Source organism: Ranitomeya imitator, chromosome 1 (genome assembly GCF_032444005.1).
Source record: "Ranitomeya imitator isolate aRanImi1 chromosome 1, aRanImi1.pri, whole genome shotgun sequence".
NCBI classification, from domain to species: Eukaryota; Metazoa; Chordata; class Amphibia; order Anura; family Dendrobatidae; genus Ranitomeya; species Ranitomeya imitator.
The window spans coordinates 188,305,368-188,325,424 of NC_091282.1; the positions used below are offsets into that span (position 1 = coordinate 188,305,368).

Sequence of the window (20,057 nt, forward strand, 5' to 3'; positions counted from 1 at the left end):
TCCACTCATTTTCATTATGACCTTGTGATTTGCACTCACCCATATCCACTGTGACCATTGTGGACTGATTCTCTTGCACAGAGACGGAGGTCTGGTCCTGGTCCATGCTGCGTGAGTCATCATTGGTTTCAAGCTGGCTGTGACTGTGCTCTGACCGAAGCTCAGAATACTCATCTTCTTCTCTGCAAAAGAAAGTCGGCATATCACAGCTCATTCCTCACAGCATGAGACACTTTCACAAAGATGTTCAAGGTGGAAAGTCTCCATCAAGCTGAAACAATGATTACCACGAATAAAACAGACTTCTATTCCTAAGTAAACCAATTTACAAACCTTAAGGCTATGTTCACATGGCTGAAACTTAAAAAAAAAAAATTCTGCCTCCCGCCTACCCCAAAATCTGCATGTTTTCTGCTTTCTGTTAATTTCAATGGTAACCTGCACTATAGTTTCTATGGCGCAAAATTTTCCATCATGGATTTGAAAGTCGAATGGGGCTAAACTCTGAGCAGAGACCCCCAGCGTAGACCCCAGGGTAAAAACTGCAAATCTCTGATAGAATGCAGTGTTTGATGACAGTGTTAATACAGATTTATATATGTCCAATGTGCTACAATATATAACCATGGTGAGGATAAACTAGAATGCACTTAACCTGATCACAGCACACAGTCTTGGTCACCATACAGTGGCATCTGCACAGGAATTCAACTAGACCCATTTCCATTTTTTCATTCATTAGTTGGAAACAAATGACTGGATATATGGTGCATCATTTTTTATTATTATTATTTTTTTGATTGAATTTTTTTTTTTTACTCATAACAGGTCCAGAATATAGTAATAAAACTGGTTTACCCTTTGGTAACCTGCATAACATGGTGAGGTACTTGTTGTGAATTCTGTGGCAGAGCTCCCTCCTGTGGTCACAAGTGGTACTTCGGCTGGTTCTCTCTGTGAGCTTCCGTTGGTGGAGGAAAGTGGTACTGCGGCTTCTGAGTTTCCTTCCTCAGGTGATGTGGTGAAGTCGTTAGGTGCTTCTCTATTTAACTCGACCTAGTGCTTTGATCCTGGCTTCCAGTCAATGTTCTAGTATTGGACCTGTTTCCTCCTGGATCGTTCCTGTGGCCTGCTGCTCTGCATAGCTAAGTTCCTCTTTGCTATTGTTTGCTGTTTTTTTCTGTCCAGCTTGTCTATTTGTTTTTTTCTGCTTGCTGGAAGCTCTGGGACGCAGAGGGTGTACCTCCGTACCGTTAGTTCGGTACGGAGGGTCTTTTTGCCCCCTTTGCGTGGTTTTTGTAGGGTTTTGTGTTGACCGCAAAGTTACCTTTCCTATCCTCGCTCTGTTCAGAAAGTTGGGCCTCACTTTGCTAAATCTATTTCATCTCTACGTTTGTCTTTTCATCTTTACTCACAGTCATTATATGTGGGGGCTGCCTTTTCCTTTGGGGTATTTCTCTGAGGCAAGATAGGCTTATTTTCTATCTACAGGCTAGCTAGTTTCTCAGGCCGTGCCGAGTTGCATAGGCAGCGTTAGGCGCAATCCACGGCTGCCTTTAGTGTGGTTGGAGAGGATTAGGGATTGCGGTCAACAGAGTTCCCACGTCTCAGAGCTCGTTCTTGTTTTTTGGGTTATTGCCAGGTCACTGTATGTGCGCTGACCTCTATGTCCATTGTGGTACTGAATTACCTTTCATAACAGGTACTGTAGCTAATAGTTGCCGTACACAAACAGGAAATTGTCATTTGTAGAACTTGAATTACAATAACCTTTCTGATTTATCCACAGAATTACGTAGTATTTGCCACTATTTATACAAATAAATATAAACAACAGGTTAAATTTTTCCAGTTTTCAAACAAGCTACCGAAGTAGACTGAACAGGAGAACTCTTTCTGTTGTCAACTTTGCTGTGTAGGCTGAGACCTGGTCAGCGGAGACAGATATGGTCAGGATAGCATCAGGACGCAGACTGTGCATGGATCTCTCCTCCACTCCATGCTTTATTGGGGAGGAACCTGTGGATCATTACTACCTCAAAGCTATCAGTACACTGCAAAAATCTGACCATTAACGGATGGTTCCCTACTTGGACAAACCCTTATTTATTAAAGAAGCACTCAGATCAACATTTTTATCCTCTTAATACATTGCAATCAGCATTTTATACAGCACTGTGTACTTCCAATTGCTCATTTTGCCTTTCTGCCATGCTAATTCTTCTCATTTCTCTGTTCTATGCAGAAACAGGAAGTCTCTTGTTCCTGCATTTATCATCCCCTTCTTCAGCTCCTGACCCAGCTGCTCCACTCCTCCCCCCATAGGGCCTTCTGCAGTGACTGATGATTCATGCAGGGAAAACTGACCTCCTGTTTCTACATAGAGCTTAGAAGGATTCAGCTAGTCTGTTTTTAATCATGTGATGTCCTATACCTAAAGGAAAACAGAAGAATTAGCTGGGAAGAAGTGAAAATGAGCAATTGAAAGTACACAGTGCCATATAATATGATTATTGTAATATATAAAGAGAATAATAATTTTGATTGGAGGCGGAGTGCTTCTTGAAATACCATATTCCCCCTAAGGTAAAATAAAAAATACCATATCACCTAATGTAATGGTGCCATTCCAGCAATGTCAGCGCTGGATCTCCTGAGGATCACGTGGCATTGTTATGTCACATGAACCCTGCAGCCAATCAGCGGCCTCTACTGAGCTGTTGTGCTCGCAGTTCCTTCAAACCTCAGTCACCTGGGGAAAATGTGAGCACAGGAGTCCAGTAGCGGTCATTGATTGCCTGCAAGGCTCATGTGGGATAATAATGCAGAGTGAGCCCTAGGAGATGCAGTGCCAGCATCACTGCAATGGCGCCAGCATAAGAGGTGCATATAGGGTACTTTTATTTTACATTGGGGCATAAAGTATTTAAACTATATATATATATATATATATATATATATATATATATATATATATATATATATATATATATAAAATATAAAGGAGATTTGATGTGTTTCCTGCTGGGTGGGGTAGAACTTACCGTATGTCAATTGGTTAATTAATGGAATAGCTTACGGCAATCAGAAAATACCTCGTTTTTGTTTACATTTTGTCATAGAAAATAATGCAACAGAACAACAATGCCAGTGTGAAAAAGTTTTTGGTGTAAAGAATAAAGTCATATAGGGCAATTTGGTAACATTTCAGGTAATGGTAGAGGAAAATAAAATATTAAAGAACACAATGTAAAGAAAAGTCTGATAAAATGCTATGCAGGGCTCCAGAATTACAGGGAATATTTCTAGAAATAGAAATCAGATGACGCTTCTATTTGACTATTTTGGGAAACGTTTAGTCTTTTTATCAAAACTGTGTTTTATACAATAGCCTCAAGGTTCATCCTGGTCAAAAGGATGCCTGGGAGATACCAAGAAACACATGTACGTTGCCCTTTGATGTTCTAATGAATATCATCGCTCTTTCTCTTTGGGCACAAACAAAGAAAGACAAAAATGTATCTCTAAACTCCAAGATGCCCGTTTATAGGGTCTCCCAAGAATCTCTAATAGAAATTAAAGTTTTTCTTCACTTTTAAGAAAAGTTTTGCATTGGCACATATAACAAGCTGCTGCAGAACTTCATAACTTACACCTGACAGTATAATCTCTAAGAGTGGGAGCTGTTAGGCTATAGTTTCTGGATCTTTAGGCTTCATTCACTTAGCTTTCCTTGCTGCTTTTTTTTATGCAATTAAAAGCTGCTTTTTGAGTTCCAGCAAAAGTTATAAGATTTCCGAAATTTCATGCACATGTTTTATTTTCCTGTGTGAATTTGAGAACTGCAGCATTTTTTATATATGAAGCCTGTCAATTGTTTCAACGTTTTGTCACCCTTAGAAAGCAATGAAAGTGTAAAAAAAAACAATGCAAAAGCAATACGCGACAACCATTTTGCTGCAATCGATCAAGAAGACGAATAGGAATAAAAAAAAAGCTGAAAATGTCATCTTGTCCAGCAAAAATCAATCCGCTATACAGCTCAATCAGTAGAAAAATAAAAAAAAGTTATAGCTCTCAGAATACAGCAGTGCAAAAACAATTCTGTTCTATAAAAATAGTTGTTATTGTGCAAAAGAGTCAAAACATAAAAAATTTATATAAATGAGGTATCGCTGTAATCGTACGGACCGAAAAATAAAACTGCCTTATTAGTTTTAACAGACACGGACGACACAAAAAAAATCCTGAATTTACGTTTTTTGTTTATTCTGCCTCCCAAAAATCAGAATAGAAAGCGATCAATAAACATTATGTGACCGAAAATGGTATTAATAAAAGCGTCAACTAGTCCCACAAAAAAACAAACCATCACATGACTGTCAGAAATATGGAAAAATTTAAAGCTCTCAAAATATGGCGATGCAATAAAAAGCAATTTTTAGTGTGTGGCAGCAGTCAAACATAAAAAAAATTAAATATGGTATCGCTGTAATCGCACCGACCCAAAGAATAAAGTCATCTAATCACTTACACCGGACAAAGAACGATGTAAGAAAAATAAATAAAACCAATTCTTGACCTGCTGTTGATTTTATCATTCTGCCTCCCAAAGATCTCAGTAAGGCTCAGCTCACATGTATAGTGCGCTCTATGCTGAGCACTTATACCGGGATTTCCGTGTAAGGATATGTGCCCATGATAAGTAATTGCTGCGGGTTTATGGGGGTATCAATGCACTCCAGAGAAATAGTACAACAAATTTGGGGGTCCATTTTCTCCTGCTATCCTTGTAAAAATGAGAAAATTTGGGGCTCAAACATTTTTGTGGGAAAAATTGAACGTTCAACGTTGCAAAATTCTGTGAAGCACCTGTGGGTTCAAGATCCTCACCACACATCTAGATATATTCCTTGAGGGGTTTAGTTTGCAAAATGGGTAACTTCTGGGGGGTTTCTACTTTTTAGGCACATCAGGGGCTTTCCAAGTTCAATATGCCACCCGCAGACCATTCCATCAAAGTCTGCATTCCAAAACATCACTCCTTCCTTTCCGAGCCCTGTTGTGCGCCAAAACAATAGTTTTCCCCCACATATGTGGTATCTGTGTATTCATGAGGCTGAAAATATTTTTGTGGGAATTTTTTTTTTTTTTTTACAATTTTCACGACTCAACATTATAAACTTCTGAAGCACCTGGACGTTCAAGGTGCTCACCACACATCTAAATTCCTTGAGCGGTCTAGTTTCCAAAATGGGGTAATTTGTGGGGGTATTTCACTTTTTAGGCACATTAGGGGCTCTGCAAACAAGACATGACATCCGATATTGATTCCAGCCATTTTTGCGTTTAAAAAAATCAAGCGGTACTCCTTCTCTCCCAACAATAGTTTCCCTCCACATATGGGGTATCGGGCGTACATAGGAGGAATTGTACAACAAATTTTGGGGGTCATTTCCTCCTGTTAGTCTTGTGAAAATAAAAAATTGTGGGCTGAAGTAACAATTTTGCGAAAATGTTCATTTTTTTCCTTCCACATTGCTTTAAATTCCTGTGAAGCACCTGAAGGGTTAATAAACTTCTTAAATGTAGCGTTGATGACTATGAGGGGTGAAATTTTTAGAATGGTGTCACTTTCGGGTATTTTCATATAGGCCCCCAAAAGTCACTTCAAATGTGAGGTGGTCCCTAAAGAAAAAGGTTTTGTAAATCTTGTTGGAAAAAATGAGAAACTGCTGGGTCAACTTTTAACCCTTCTAACTTCTCAACAAAAGTAAATTATGTTTTGAAAATTATGCAGATGTAAACTAGAAATGTGGTAAATGTTATTTTTTAATTATTTTGTTTGACATCTCACTGGTTTAAAGGCATAGCAATTAAAAGTTTGAAATTGAGACATTTTTGCAAAATGTCAACTATTTTCACAAATAAACACAAGTCATATAAACCAAATTTACCACTATCGTGCAGTAAAATATGTCAAGAAAAAACAAATCTCAGAATCACTGGGATCCGTTGAAGCGTTCCAGAGTTATTAGCTCACTAGATGGAGGCCCGATGCTATCGCATCGGGAGGGCGGTAATGTCACGATGGGAGCAGGCTATGCAGCGTTGATAATCTCTCCCCCCATGTGCTCACCTACCTATACACTCTCTCTTTCCCTTTTGTGAGGTAAAATATTGTTTAAAAACAGTGAGTGAGATATTTTACCTCACAAAATGAATCCTCTGTGATCCCCTGCTGTAATGTCAGTATTGTCTTTTGCTTCCTCCCTTGCCCAGGAGATGTGGTATGCTCCGTACACGCTCAGACACAGATAATTTTTAAAACGAACTTTCGTTCATGGGAAAACCCCTTTAATGTGACCGGCTTCCTCTGCCTGTAGACACGTTGCGCATCTGCCGCCGGGATCAGCCAAATGATTTACTGTGCCTGCGCGGAATTCGTGCATGCGCAGTAAATCAGACCGCCGCCATCTTTGTGCAGACAGATAGCAGCGGTCACATTAAAACTGCGCATGCGCTCCTTCTGTACAAAGATGGCGGCAGTAAGTTAATCATTCAGCTGATCCCGGCGGCGTGCTCGCGATGGTGTTCCGCTGGTGGTACCACACAAGAAGCTGTGTACGGCGTATACAGTGTGTGTGTGGTGTGTACGGCGTATACAGTGTGTGTGTGTGGTGCGTACGGCGTTTACAATGTGTGTGTATGTTGCGTACGGCGTATACAGTGTGTGTGTGTAGCGATGGGTGTCCACTGGTGGTACGGCGCAAGAGGCTGGTACCACCAGCAGTTTCAAAATTGAGACACCCATCACTTCGGTGTCCGAATATGGTGGTCGGTGAACTTCCGCCGCTTGGAATTCTGGGATCCAAACACATCTGGACGGAACAGGATGTGAAGACATTACAAGACAAGTATATATTAAGATAATGATACTGGTCAGAATTTTGCCTGGTCATGATGGTGAAAACAGGCGCTGGGGTGGGGTGTGAAGGTGTTAAGTCTTGCACTAAGTTATGCCACTTGAAGCAAGAGGCTCAACTGGCGGCATGGCAGGTGGCAGATCCGCCGCATGAACACACTCACCATAGAGATGTCTTGAGCAACAAACTACTCACTTATGGTCTTATAAAGGGAGCAGCTCATCCATATTACGCATTTGCACAGATCTATTATCGTTACAAATTTCTGCATTTCCTTTCCCAGATTATCAGCCATTAGTAAGAGGGGAGTTGTCCGTGTCACGCAGGTGTCTGTGTATATTAGCACACAATTGGTGCCTCTATCAGCCTTAGTTTATCTTCTAGGTGAAGTTCACACTCCTCCCTCTATTTTCCTCTTGACTTCTGTAAGAACTAGAATTAGGAATGACAAAATAACATTTCAAACAAACTGTAACAAGAAACAGAGGAAACTCCCTTATAATTATCTTCAGGGTTAGATTCCTTTCCTACGTGTACGGTCCCCACACTGTACACAATGACACTTTGTGGGGCACATGAATAATATACATTAACCTGTTAGTCATAACCGGGAACACTTAGAATATAGGAGATGCTCTGTTACTGGCTGCACACAAAGCGCCATTCTGTTTAACCTTACGGCATAAAACACAGGTAAGATGACAGGTTTATTTTTCTTTTAACATACCAAAAGCATAAAGGGAACCTGTCACCAGGTTTTTGCAACACTATTTGAGAGCATGATGTAGGGGCAGAGACCCTGATTCCAGCGATGCATCATGTACGAGGGATAGGTGATAATGCACTTATCTATTCTAATGGGCCCGAAAGTACCTTGTTTGTGGCAGCCCAAGTAGTCAGACACCCACCGATCAATAAGTTGTCACCTATCCTCAAGATCTGTGCTAAGTTGTATTCGCCGGAGAACCCCTTGCAACCAAAACTGAGCAACTTTTACAAGAGTTTTTGATGAATTTTTTTATTTTTTTATTTTCTGCGTATGCAGTTTGAGCAACTCTTTTCATAGAAGCCAGGCATCAACATGTGACATCCTTGATGTAAAAAATATTGAAAAATTTGATGGACACCCTAATATAACAGAGTAGAGGTTTGGGAAGAGTTAATGGTCATGAGCAATCAGTCTAAAATCCAAGGATGTTTTACACCATTTTAGAAACACATTTCGCAACTAAGAAAGGGTAAATGAACAATACCTAATTGTTGTCCCTTGGAGGCGGTCGATTTTCTTGTTCAGCTCTGCGATAATGCTGTGCAGCTCAGTGATTCTTTCTTCATAGCGCAATGTTGTCCTCTCTTGGACATCCTCATGTTCCCTCATCAGATGAGACTGTTCACACTAGTAAAAGTAAGGAAACCGTCATTATAAAAATTAAAAAAAAAACACTGAAGAAAACATGAGGCAGAAATACCAATCCTGTAGATTTTTTCCATGTTGTATAACAGTCTAGCCTGAATATACAATGTGGTTTTGATGTAGTCCATCATCTAGTCCAGGCTTACAGCTCCCATCAGTTGTTTTCCTTTATGCTAAAACGCTGGTCCTATATTCCACGACGCTCCCCTTCCTGGCAAACTAAGCCCCATCTCCATCTAGGCCCCTCCACTTGACAAGTGAAGCAAAAAGATGGACTAATGCAATAACGGATGTACGGCACGTGCCGGATTTCTGACGCCCCGGGATTGTGGCGCATTCAGCTCTGTAATTCGGCCCTATTATCGGCATGTGACAGTAAGGAAGACTGCTAGTCATTTTATTCATGTTCCTTTTTATTCCTCTGCCCCACAGAAAAGTAAAAACACAAAACAATATTCATGGATTATTTTAAAGGCACACGGTAGAAAAGCATTCTCGTGACAAATTATAGATGGTGCCAAAGAAAACAACTACTGTATTTTACAGTACAGAAAGCAATGGCTTCCCACTGAGAACGTTCCTATGTACAGAATCAGTAACGTAAAACAACAACTTAAAAATGAAACAACCCCTTTTTGCAATGATGCCACAACAGTAACCCGCTGCTGCCCACGGGTCCTGCTCCTCGCACCCACATCTGATTTTGCGAGATGAAGCCATGTGTTTCCAGGCTTTTCTCCAGCTGCAAAGTGGCGGCCATGAATGGCTATGTGAGCAATAGAATGATGACTTGAGCCCATCAAAATGGGAGTCATTCCTGCATTCTGACTTACCTCCTCTTCCTCCCCCAACCCCTCCTGTAACGGGTACCACCAAGCGTGGAAACCATCTAGATGCATAATTAGGCATATAGACAGTGGTGCTCTTCATGAGAGAACTGATCTGGCACATTTCACAATACAAACTGAATGCATTACTAATTAGGTCTCTTGGACATGATGAGGTTTGTATACTTGATATAAAATCCATGTCAAAATAGTTGAGTAATCTTGACATTAGTTTTAGCATTTTAGAGTCTAGCTAAATAGTGCGAGAGCTTATGAGTCCAAGTATGGTATATTGAATCCTCTGCCTATCCAGCCTGCCAGCTGCTTCTTGTACTGAGCAGTGAGAATTCTCAGCAGCAGCAGGGAGGAGGGACACTGAGGAGCCGTCAATCAGGCAAACGTGGGCATAGATTGAGTTTATACATTCATGGCAGAATTTACAGTGTTTCTTACAGAGATTTATAAAGTACACTAATAGAAATATATTGAACACATGCGGAATCACCGCATCATATTCATAGACTGTTATTTATCTTGCGGAGACAGAGACATGCTGCGGTAGGTAAAGACATGCTGCATGTCCGGATACGCAGGGCCGCCGGATGCCGCCCTGCACGCATGGTGGAGATGGGATTTCATAAAATCCCCTCCACTATGATGTAACATCTGGACGCTGCGGCTGTACGCAGCGTTCAATCCGCAGCAAATCCTGAACGTTTCATGACTGTGGAAACCAGACACCAGACTACTTAGCGGCTGCTCCCAGGTATTGCTGATCAGTGAGCTGAAGCCCCGCCGGTCTGATATTGAAAAGCTATGTTTTTAGTGGGAGACTCCTTTAATCCGGAGAGTGAGGCTACATGTAGATACACTATACTGGCAACGTGTGACCATGGAGAGAACAGGAATCTATAAAATCCTATGGACACTACGCCTCGCAGAGATGAGAACTAATTATTATTCTGGGAGACTCAGGGTTACATTATGCGTAAAGATGATGGAAAATGACATGTTTGCAAAATGTTCTGTCAACACTTCTCACATTGACTAGCACTCTGCGGTCCCAAATGGCTGATTAGATTTTAGCACTGTCCACAGAATAATTGCTGGTGGTTTAATAAGCTGGAGATATTAATGCCGCCCAACATAACGAGGCACCAGGTCCGCTCTTACAGCTGTGCAGCGATTAATAATTCATAGGTTCTCACAAGCACTAATCGTAACAATGGATAAACCAGTTCCACCATTAAGATTTTCTGCCTCGGCTAGTCAAACGGTAAAATACGATGAACTAAAGAAAAATGCAGATCTAACCGTAAGTGGTGACGCCGAAACACACATGGACACAAAGATGCCGCTGCCTCATTCTAATCATATGTACGCATCTTGTTAATGGCCGTTCCAGGTATTAGCGGTGTGTATCGGAGATAGCATGGCTCTTCTTCAACACGGAGCAGCACAATCTACACGCGGACTCGTGTAATAAAAGTTAGATGTCTCGATTAATGAAATGTTCTTAACCTCTTTAAACAAAATATATAGAACACAAACATGAAAAGTAAAAGTAATAGACGTTTTAATTTTTAGGTCAAATATTAAATCACATAAAAAGGTAGGATACAGTCACAGTTTTCTCCGCACATCTAGCAGAGCTGAGCTGTGTATAACCCCGTCCACACCACAGCTTTCTGTGTACATTGTATAGGGACAGAGAGCTGCTAATCAGCGCTGGGGGTGAGGATGGACTAGGAGGCACAAGGCAGCTTGTCCTGTTGTGATAATCTACTGCTGATAAAACACTGATTTTATTGAAGCAGCAAAACATGGTCCAGTAAGTGATACATTGCTGGAATCAGGGTCTCTTCCTGCATCATGGTGCTCTGCAGTTATATAGCAAAAACCTGCTGATGGATTTCCTATAAACAATGACCGCTTAATTGTTACGCCAAGAACAGAAGCGCAGCCCCAAACTGTAATTTGTTGTGTCCTTCAAGCCTCCTGGTGGAGTTCACACCCCAGCCACAGAACACCAGCAACCATTACTGAGCTTTCACAGGAGTTGTGCCTACACAAACCACTCAGGTGAGGAGATTACCTGGATCTTTTTATAAAGATATCACCCTGGTGTGGGGCGCTCTGTTTCCCTATAGTGTTTATCTGTCTCCATAGACATGGTGGCCAATGTCTACGGAGGCTATACAGCTCTGGGCTGGTCTGCAATGGGCCAATACTGGCCATGTTAGCAAATTATTGACCCGGAAGGTAGCGAAACCATGATGATTGGACGTCACAGCTCTCATTGTGATATCGCTCATCCTGCACCCTAAAAGGGAACAACTGCAATATTTCCATGTCCGTGTATGTCTCTTTTCTTCTCCCACTTCTATTTTATGGTGCATAATGTCTGACCCGGCCTGACTCAGGATCTTTGATATTCCATGTAATAAACCCAGCCTGACTTTCTGATCCTGCGATCCAGTGCTAATTTTGGACCTGACGTTATTGTGCCTGTTGCAGTCTTTAGACCACTGTCCTATCCTTCTGACATCTTCTGGAGGACCGAGACCTGGGTATAGGGAATATAAGAGCCGTGCACAGAGAATCGGCCCTAACCAGAGAGAAGAAAGAACAAATGTATACACGACTGCTGCCATGTCACTAGCCGCCTGGGCCCCCCTTGTGTCCGAGCGCTCCAGACAAGTCACGTTCCATGCCAGCCAACTCCTATACGAGTAACAGTGGGAGAAGAATGGAGACCTGAAGATTAATAGAGACACCACATCGTTTCACTTCACAATCGGCAGTAAAAACCCAACTAGCTGCAGGACGACTTCTGTGATAATTTATAGGTATGTGGCATGACGGCTCCGAAGATGAATGCGCACTTTTTCTCTGCTATGGCCTTGTACACACTATAAAACCCCAACTTATCAGCCATCATTACACCACAGCAGTCAGTATCTTCCAGTCAGAGGAGAGATTTATTACAGTACACCCCACACGTGATGACTGAAGTATTGTATCACAGAGCAATAGCAAACATCCACAGCAATCATTTCAAGCAAATATCTTCCCCTTCAGACAATACACATTCTTTTGGTACAGGGCGAATAAATATTTTTACAGTCATGACCCAAATATGTTTCATAAAAGAGCGATAATAAAGAACATGTTATCAATATGTGAGGACAGTCACTAAACCAATAACCCCCTGCAGTTCACAGAATATCTGGTAAAAGGTTTACCGAAACATAACACCGGCAAAAATATATATAGTAAACTTGGTAAACCGCTCCGTGAAAAGACGCGTGAAAAACAGTCCCAGTATGGAAATGTCCAGACACAAGAGGGATCTAATGCAGAACACGCAACTAAGAACTAAAGGTTCTTGTCGCTTCTTAGCTGTCTGACTTATAGGGAATCAGTCAGCAAGTTTTTATGTAATTTGAGAGCAGCATGATGTAGGGGCAGAGAGCCTGATTCCAGCAATGTATCACTTAGGCTATGTTCACATTAGCGTTGTGCGGTGCAGTGTCGGGCGCAGCCGCGGCGACGCATGCGTCATGCGCCCCTATAATTAACATGGGGGGGCGCATGGACATGCGTTGTCTTGCGTTTTGTGACGCATGCGTCATTTTGGCGCAACTGTCAGGGCGCAGAGGACGCTGCATGATGCAGTTTTTTCTGCGCCAAAAATCATGCAAAAAATGAACGCATGCGTCACAAAACCCTGCGTTTTGCATGCATTGTGTCTCCGACGCTGCGCCGCACTACGCTAATATGAACGTAGCCTTACTGGCCTGCCTGCTGTAGTTTGGATAGAATCCCCATTAGCAATCGCACTGCATTTGGATGTACATCGGGTGCAAGGTGTGAAAGATCAGATTGTACTCCCATGACACTCGTCCGACTTTGCAGGAAAAAAAATTGGACCGATTTTAAACTTGCTAGTGTGACTCCAGCCTACGACTGAAAGAGGGAGGCTCCCAGGAGGAATAAAGTTCATTTCCTCCCACTAGTTGGGACTGTCAGTCCGGCGACCAGGCAGCTTTAGAATGCTAATAATGAAGCATTCAAAGCTTTGCACCTACCACTGTCTTCTCCAGGCACGTATAATCTCATATACACAGGTTTAGTGAAGAAGAAAAAATGTTGAATCTGCTGGTTATTAGTATTTGGAAACATGACAGGTTCCCTTTAATCAACAATCATCCTTGTAGGAGACACAGCAGAGGAAGAAAGTGTGGAAATGCAATTGCTACTTTTTAGGGACCTGTCCCTTTGTCAGGCAGCAACCCCCTGAAAAGTCCTTAAGAGTCTCAACAATTAGAATTTCTGGGGTGCTGCTAGTTTTTCCACCATTCCGCCTGTGTCACCGCAGCAGGCGTGCCGTCGTCATTAGAGTGCGCCTGCTGCGGAGCCTTAGTGAGCGGAGCAGGGACTGGAGCAGCACGACAGGGGAACGGGAGCGAGGTGAGTAGTCTGTTTGTTTTTAGTCATTCACTTACAGGGCTGTGAAGTCAGTAAAGGTACCTTCACACTCAGCGACGCTGCAGCGATACCGACAACGATGTCGATCGCTGCAGCGTCGCTGTTTGGTCGCTGGAGAGCTGTCACACAGACATCTCTCCAGCGACCAACGATCCCGAGGTCCCCGGGTAACCAGGGTAAACATCGGATTACTAAGCGCAGGGCCGCGCTTAGTAACCCGATGGTTACCAGTGTAAAAGTAAAAAAAACAAACACTACATACTTACCTTCAGCTGTCTGTCCCCGGCGCTCTGCTTCTCTGCAATCCTCCTGCACTGGCTGTGAGCACAGCGGCCGGAAAGCAGAGCGGTGACGTCACCGCTCTGCTTTCCGGCTGACCGACGCTCACAGCCAGTGCAGGAGGATTGCAGAGAAGCAGAGCGCCGGGGACAGACAGCTGAAGGTAAGTATGTAGTGATTGTTTTTTTAACTTTTACGCTGGTAACCAGGGTAAACATCGGGTTGTTGTTAAACATGCAGGATGTTTACCCTGGTTACAAGTGAAGACATCGCTGGATCGGTGTCACACACGCCGATCCAGCGATGTCTGCAGGGAGTCCAGCGACAAAATAAAGTTCTGGACTTTCCTCAGCGACCAACGATCTCCCAGCAGGGGCCTGATCGTTGGTCGCTGTCACACAGAACGATTTCCTTAACGATATCGTTGCTACGTCACAAAAAGCAACGATATCGTTAACGATATCGTTATGTGTGAAGGTACCCTAAGACAAACCTCCGACTCCTCAATTTCCCTGACTTCCAACTCCCCAGCACTAGTCACCACTGAGCATGTGCATAAAATGCAGCACAGATTCATCTCCACTAAAGGCCCAGATCCTTAGATCAGGAACAGAACAGACATTTCATAACTTCCCCAAATTATAAAACATTTACAGCACATCCTGCATTGTCCTACTGTACCCAATGTATTATATATTTTAGGAGTCAAAGTAGGTGCATTTTATACCAACTCCGACGCCAACTCCATGACCCTGTTCACTTGTAGGGGAATATAAGCACCCATCATTATGTATTAGGGTATGTGTCCACGATCAGGATGGCCGGCGGTTTCGTCGGAGCAGCAAACCCGCTCTGCGCTAAGCTCCGCCCCCTTCTGGGACGCAATGATGCCGGATGTGTTCATAGCACACATCTGGGTTCATCGCACCCATCGCATAGGGCCCTGTGTTATACCTTGCGGCGACGCAGTGTCGCCGCAAGGTATACGGACATGCTGCGATCTTAAAAGACGCGCCACATGTCCGGAGTCGCAGGGCCGCCGCGTGCGTGTTACCACGCATAGTGGAGACGGGATTTCATTAAATCCCCTCCACTATGCTGTAACATCTGGACGCTGCGTGTTTGACGCTACGTCTCTATGCAATGTCAAACACGCAGCGTTTACTGCACGTGGAAACATACCCTTAGGGGTCATACTGTGGAGTTCATCATTCTTTGTTGACACTGAGGATCTCCACTCTGTGTTGGGGGTCATACTGTGGGGGAGGGGTGTGTAATTATACTGTGGGCATCAGTATGTGCTTATGGGGGATCATACTGTGCAGAGGGTGAGATGGGGGCCATCATTCTGTTGGGGGTTTGTGAGGGATAATATTGTATGAGAGGACTATAGGGGCATCATACATTTTTGAGGCTGTGGTGGCCATCATAATGTATTGGGGGCTATGGGGTCATCATTCTGTATATAAAAAGCTGTAGGGGATCATACTGCATGGGTGCCATCATTCTGTGAGGGATCATACTTTTTTGGGCATGTGGAGACCGTTATGCTGTGTGGCGAGCTGTGAGAGCCATCATATTGTGTTGAGGGCTGTTAGGGATCATAGTGTGTTGGGGACTGTGTGGGCATCATTCATACTTTCTGAGGGCCATCAAACTGTGTCTGGTAGCATACTTTTAGTGAGAGAGGGTCACACCGTATGTGGGCCATCATTCTGTATATGGGGGGACTGAAAGGTCCAGTATATTGTGTGGGGAGCAGTGGGACCATTATACTGAAAGTGGGGGCTGTCGGCACATGAGTAACAGAAGCAGTATGATTTAATGTTCTTTATAAACCCTATAAAAATTTGCAAATTATATTGTTTGATCTGCTCAATAATAGGCAGTAAAAATAAAATAATGTTAATGACAATAATGAACAGAATTAATTTCAAAGTATTGGTTTGGCCCTCCAGTCACTATCTGTCAAGGTGCCTTATGGAAAAATTAATTTCTTACCCCTTTTCTAGGTGACGTACAGTTTTGGGAACAAATATTGTAGATCTCCAGCAAAGGGTGAAGACACAGTCTTGCAGAAACCACTGGTGTGATCTATACTGACATGACGCTACACATCCATGGGGTTCTCCAAAATGACAGCACTCAGATCCACAATTCCCTGAATCTTTATACCAATACGGTTACATCCGGGGGCCCAGCCTGAGTGAGAGCCACGCTGTGGTTGCTGATTTGGAGACCTGCATGGCATTGCATTTTGATCTCCATGCTAGCTTTGTGGCAGCGGTGCTGCCGTGTCCGCCTGTCCTGCAGATGTCTCTTCACAATTTTATCAATTACTTGTCGATGTAGGAGAATTACGATTACACAGGATTCATGACATACTGGATTTCTTAGAATAAAACTAGCAATCTTATTAGGCTTAGTTGTGAGGGATAGACAGTCTTCTTTCTTCCAGTCCAGAAGACACAATGGGTGGCTTTCAGGAACCTCTTCTGCCAGACACACCTTCCTGCTCAGAAGCCATTTCACAAACCGATCTTACAAGACTTTCCTCAGAATTACAAGCCTCATGAAACTCTTACGTGGACTAAAAGAGCCTGCTGTAGTGTGTGTAAGAGTGAGAACATCTGCCGGCAGCTGACACCTTAGAATTGACAAATTCCCAAAGAGGCTACACCCATTAACATCTAATAACTCGCACCACTCTGCTGCCCACCACTTTTTAGAAATATTTTGCACAGTCTGTAGGTTTACACATTGGGGCATTTTATGGAGGTTTTAAAATAAACAATTTGAGCGTAACGACAAAAAACAGAGGACCTCTCCATGCTGCAATCAGTGAACTTGGAAGTGGACAGAAGCGCACAGAGCTGGAAGGGGCAGACGGGTCCTTGTGAGCGGCGGAGAGCTTAGGTCTTCAATACACCTACAGCATTCGTGAGGCCGCACTCAGATCACTTGTACATGTCCTAGCCGCATTTCTCATGGATAGAACCGTACCCATTATAGCCGCCGGGGCTCATCACACGTCTTTTTTTCAGACTGTAGGTCAGCATAAAATTCATGGAGACATGCCTGTGTTGTTTCTTTTTTTTTTTTTTTATCAGAGTCATGGAATAAAATGACCCATATAGAAGTCTATGGTTCTGTCAAAATAGCACGCAGCACATTGGACCATTCTGTAGACCATCCATTTTTAAAGGGAAGCCATCATCAGAAAGTTAACTAATGTTTTATTTTTCACAGTTTCAGCAATTTGTTTTTCCATATCACATTCTGTATTGAGAATAATAAATAGAAATCTTACAATTTTCACAGGTGTCACTGAAGGGCTTTAGAGACTCCTACTTCCTGTTGTGCACATGTACATTAGCCACAATTAAGAGATTCCAACCCTATAACCCTATCTTTTGTATTGAAGCATCTAATGAGCGTGTGCAAAGGTCATTGTGAATGGAGGGGGAGCAGGTCAGCTGTGACATCACCTACTGTGATTGGTGGATCCTGTGTTATCAGCTGTGTATAGAGGTGTTACCTGTCACTGTAATCCTGCCTCTGATGATAAAAAACAGATGAAAACTCTTCATGAAAGGACCGTTAGTGTGAACGTAAGGAGGAAAGCTCCGGCAGCCACTGTAAAATTTGCCAGATTACTCATTTTGATTTTTAATAAAACATTGTCTTTTTTTTTTTTTTTTAAACAAGTAACACAAAATCTTGAATCATACAGTAGGTAATTTACTGATGACAGTTTACCTTTAGTATCATAATGAAGAAAAGAAGTTGATGAGACACTGAAGGTAAAAGTGGACATACTGAGCAAACAATGAAAAAAAAATCCGATCCAAAGTCCTGATGAGAAATAAACTTTGTGTTTTCTTCTGGTACATGGAGGAGAAAAAAAAAAAGATGTCTGAATGAGACTTTGAAGAATCCGTTTTTAAAAAGGGAAAATGGGGTAAAAAACACAAAAAAATGATTGCCATGCGGTATCTGTGTATGGAATAAGAGGCTTTTGGGGAGAAGCGGAGTAGCAACAGAAATCATTTAAGTGGGGCACCTTCTGACATCACACTGTAGTTTTTTGCTGCAGGTTCCAACAACTCTTGCGCCCCTTCGGTGCCCTTTGTAGGAAGCCTGCCAAGTGTGTGTCACACACAAAGGATGTAATATAATGCCGCTTTCTCCTTCGTCCCAGTGGAATCACATTTGTGGATTGCTACATAATTCACAACGCAGTGTAATAAGCAAATTAAAATCCAGTGCAGAACAAAGGAACATTTTTCAATCTGTAGAACAATTCCTTATTTAATCCACTGATCGGGGTTAAAAGATTTTAGATGCTAAATGTAAGGACTTACCTGAGATTTTGCAAGCTTCTTCTCCAAGACGTCCCTCTCCCGCTCCGTTTGCTGAAGGCGCTTATTTAGCTCCACTATGTCTCCTTTTAAAGAAGCCAGGGCTGCTAAATGGAGCTGGAAAATAAAGGAGACAAGAATGGGTATCAATTGTTTTTTTTTTTTTGCCATTTTATATTTTCTAAAGAACAATATAGTTTATACGTAAATGCACTACAATGATGGACATAAAACCTAGAAGATGCTCACATGGTGTTGGTGAGTTCTAAATCTAAATTTTTGTTTGTATCCAGGAAAAAAAGGACAATTTTCATCTATATGGTCATCTGTATTCCGTGTATCATTCAGGGCTTGTGCACACGTTGCAGATTTGGTGCGTCTTTGCTATGCAGGTTTGATAAAACCAGAAGCCAACAAAGTGAAGGAGAAACCGGAATGGTCATGCACACGTTGTTTATTTGTGACTTGCAGATTTGGGGCAGCAAATAATCTGCAGCATGTCAATTCTCTGTGCGTTTTGTTTTTTCACAAATGACTTCACTGAAATCAGCCAAGAACGCAAGAAAAAGTAGGTAAAAATGCACGTTTTTTCCTGCCAAGAGATGCAGAAATGTCTGCATCCATTTACTCAACTTGTGCACATCGCTTCATAGGTCACTTTTTCACATCCATATGGTATACTTTTTTATACATAATCAGTAAATAAAATTTACAAGACCATATCCAGTTTCCTATGTAAATAATAGCGTTGTATCCATGAATATCAGATGCAATACGGATCATCTGTATGGCTACGTCTCCGCTGCCGGCTTTTGAATGCAGGTGCTCATTGAACCGTGTGGAATCACCATGCCCAGTACATTGGATGGGGGATATTTATCTTGCGGAGACTGAGCGTCTCCACAGGAGACATAGACCTGCTGCGGTCTGGAGAGATGCGCCGCATGTCCGTCTCCGCAGGGAAGCCAGGGGTGCCGGTGCACGCATAGTGGACATGGGATTTTTTGAAATCCCATCCACTATTGCTGTAACATCTGGATGCTGCGGATGTACGCAGCGTCCAACCCGCAGCGTTTACTGACCGTGGGAACATACCCTATAGCATCCAATTTTTTGAGCATCCCCATTGACTTGAACAGGCGAGTCTCAGGTGAAATTTGGAAGAAAATAGTGCCTGCTTTTGGTCTGTGGGAAAAATCTATCATCTAGACAACACTTTTTCAGTAACAATGGTCAGTATGCAGTCCATGTATTATTTGGTTAGAACATGAACAGCACAAAAAGACGACTGAGGGGCGATCTAATAACCATGTATAAGTATATAAGGGGACAATACAAATATCTCGCTGAGGATCTGTTTATACCAAGGAAGGTGACGGGCACAAGGGGGCATTCTCTGCGTCTGGAGGAGAGAAGGTTTTTCCACCAACATAGAAGAGGATTCTTTACTGTTAGGGCAGTGAGAATCTGGAATTGCTTGCCTGAGGAGGTGGTGATGGCGAACTCAGTCGAGGGGTTCAAGAGAGGCCTGGATGTCTTCCTGGAGCAGAACAATATTGTATCATACAATTATTAGGTTCTGTAGAAGGACGTAGATCTGGGGATTTATTATGATGGAATATAGGCTGAACTGGATGGACAAATGTCTTTTTTTCGGCCTTACTAACTATGTTACTATGTTGCATGCCAGCATAATACATAACACACTCGTCTGAGTAAGTATACATATTAGTCCATAGATAACCTATACTGCAAGGTT

The 20,057-nt window shown here is 42.6% G+C and overlaps 1 protein-coding gene across 3 annotated transcripts in view; it reads right to left on the reverse strand.

Moving 5' to 3' along the window:
- Window positions 1-20,057, reverse strand: part of MCC (MCC regulator of WNT signaling pathway) — a 514,674-nt gene that overhangs the window by 152,187 nt on the left and 342,430 nt on the right. For all 3 annotated transcript variants that reach the window (XM_069752911.1, XM_069752918.1, XM_069752927.1), the window contains 3 exons: window positions 18,302-18,415; window positions 8,180-8,322; window positions 40-182 (listed from right to left, as the gene is read on the reverse strand). In XM_069752911.1, coding sequence (XP_069609012.1) covers window positions 40-182; window positions 8,180-8,322; window positions 18,302-18,415 — 400 coding nt within the window. The remainder of the gene's footprint in view (window positions 1-39; window positions 183-8,179; window positions 8,323-18,301; window positions 18,416-20,057) is intronic.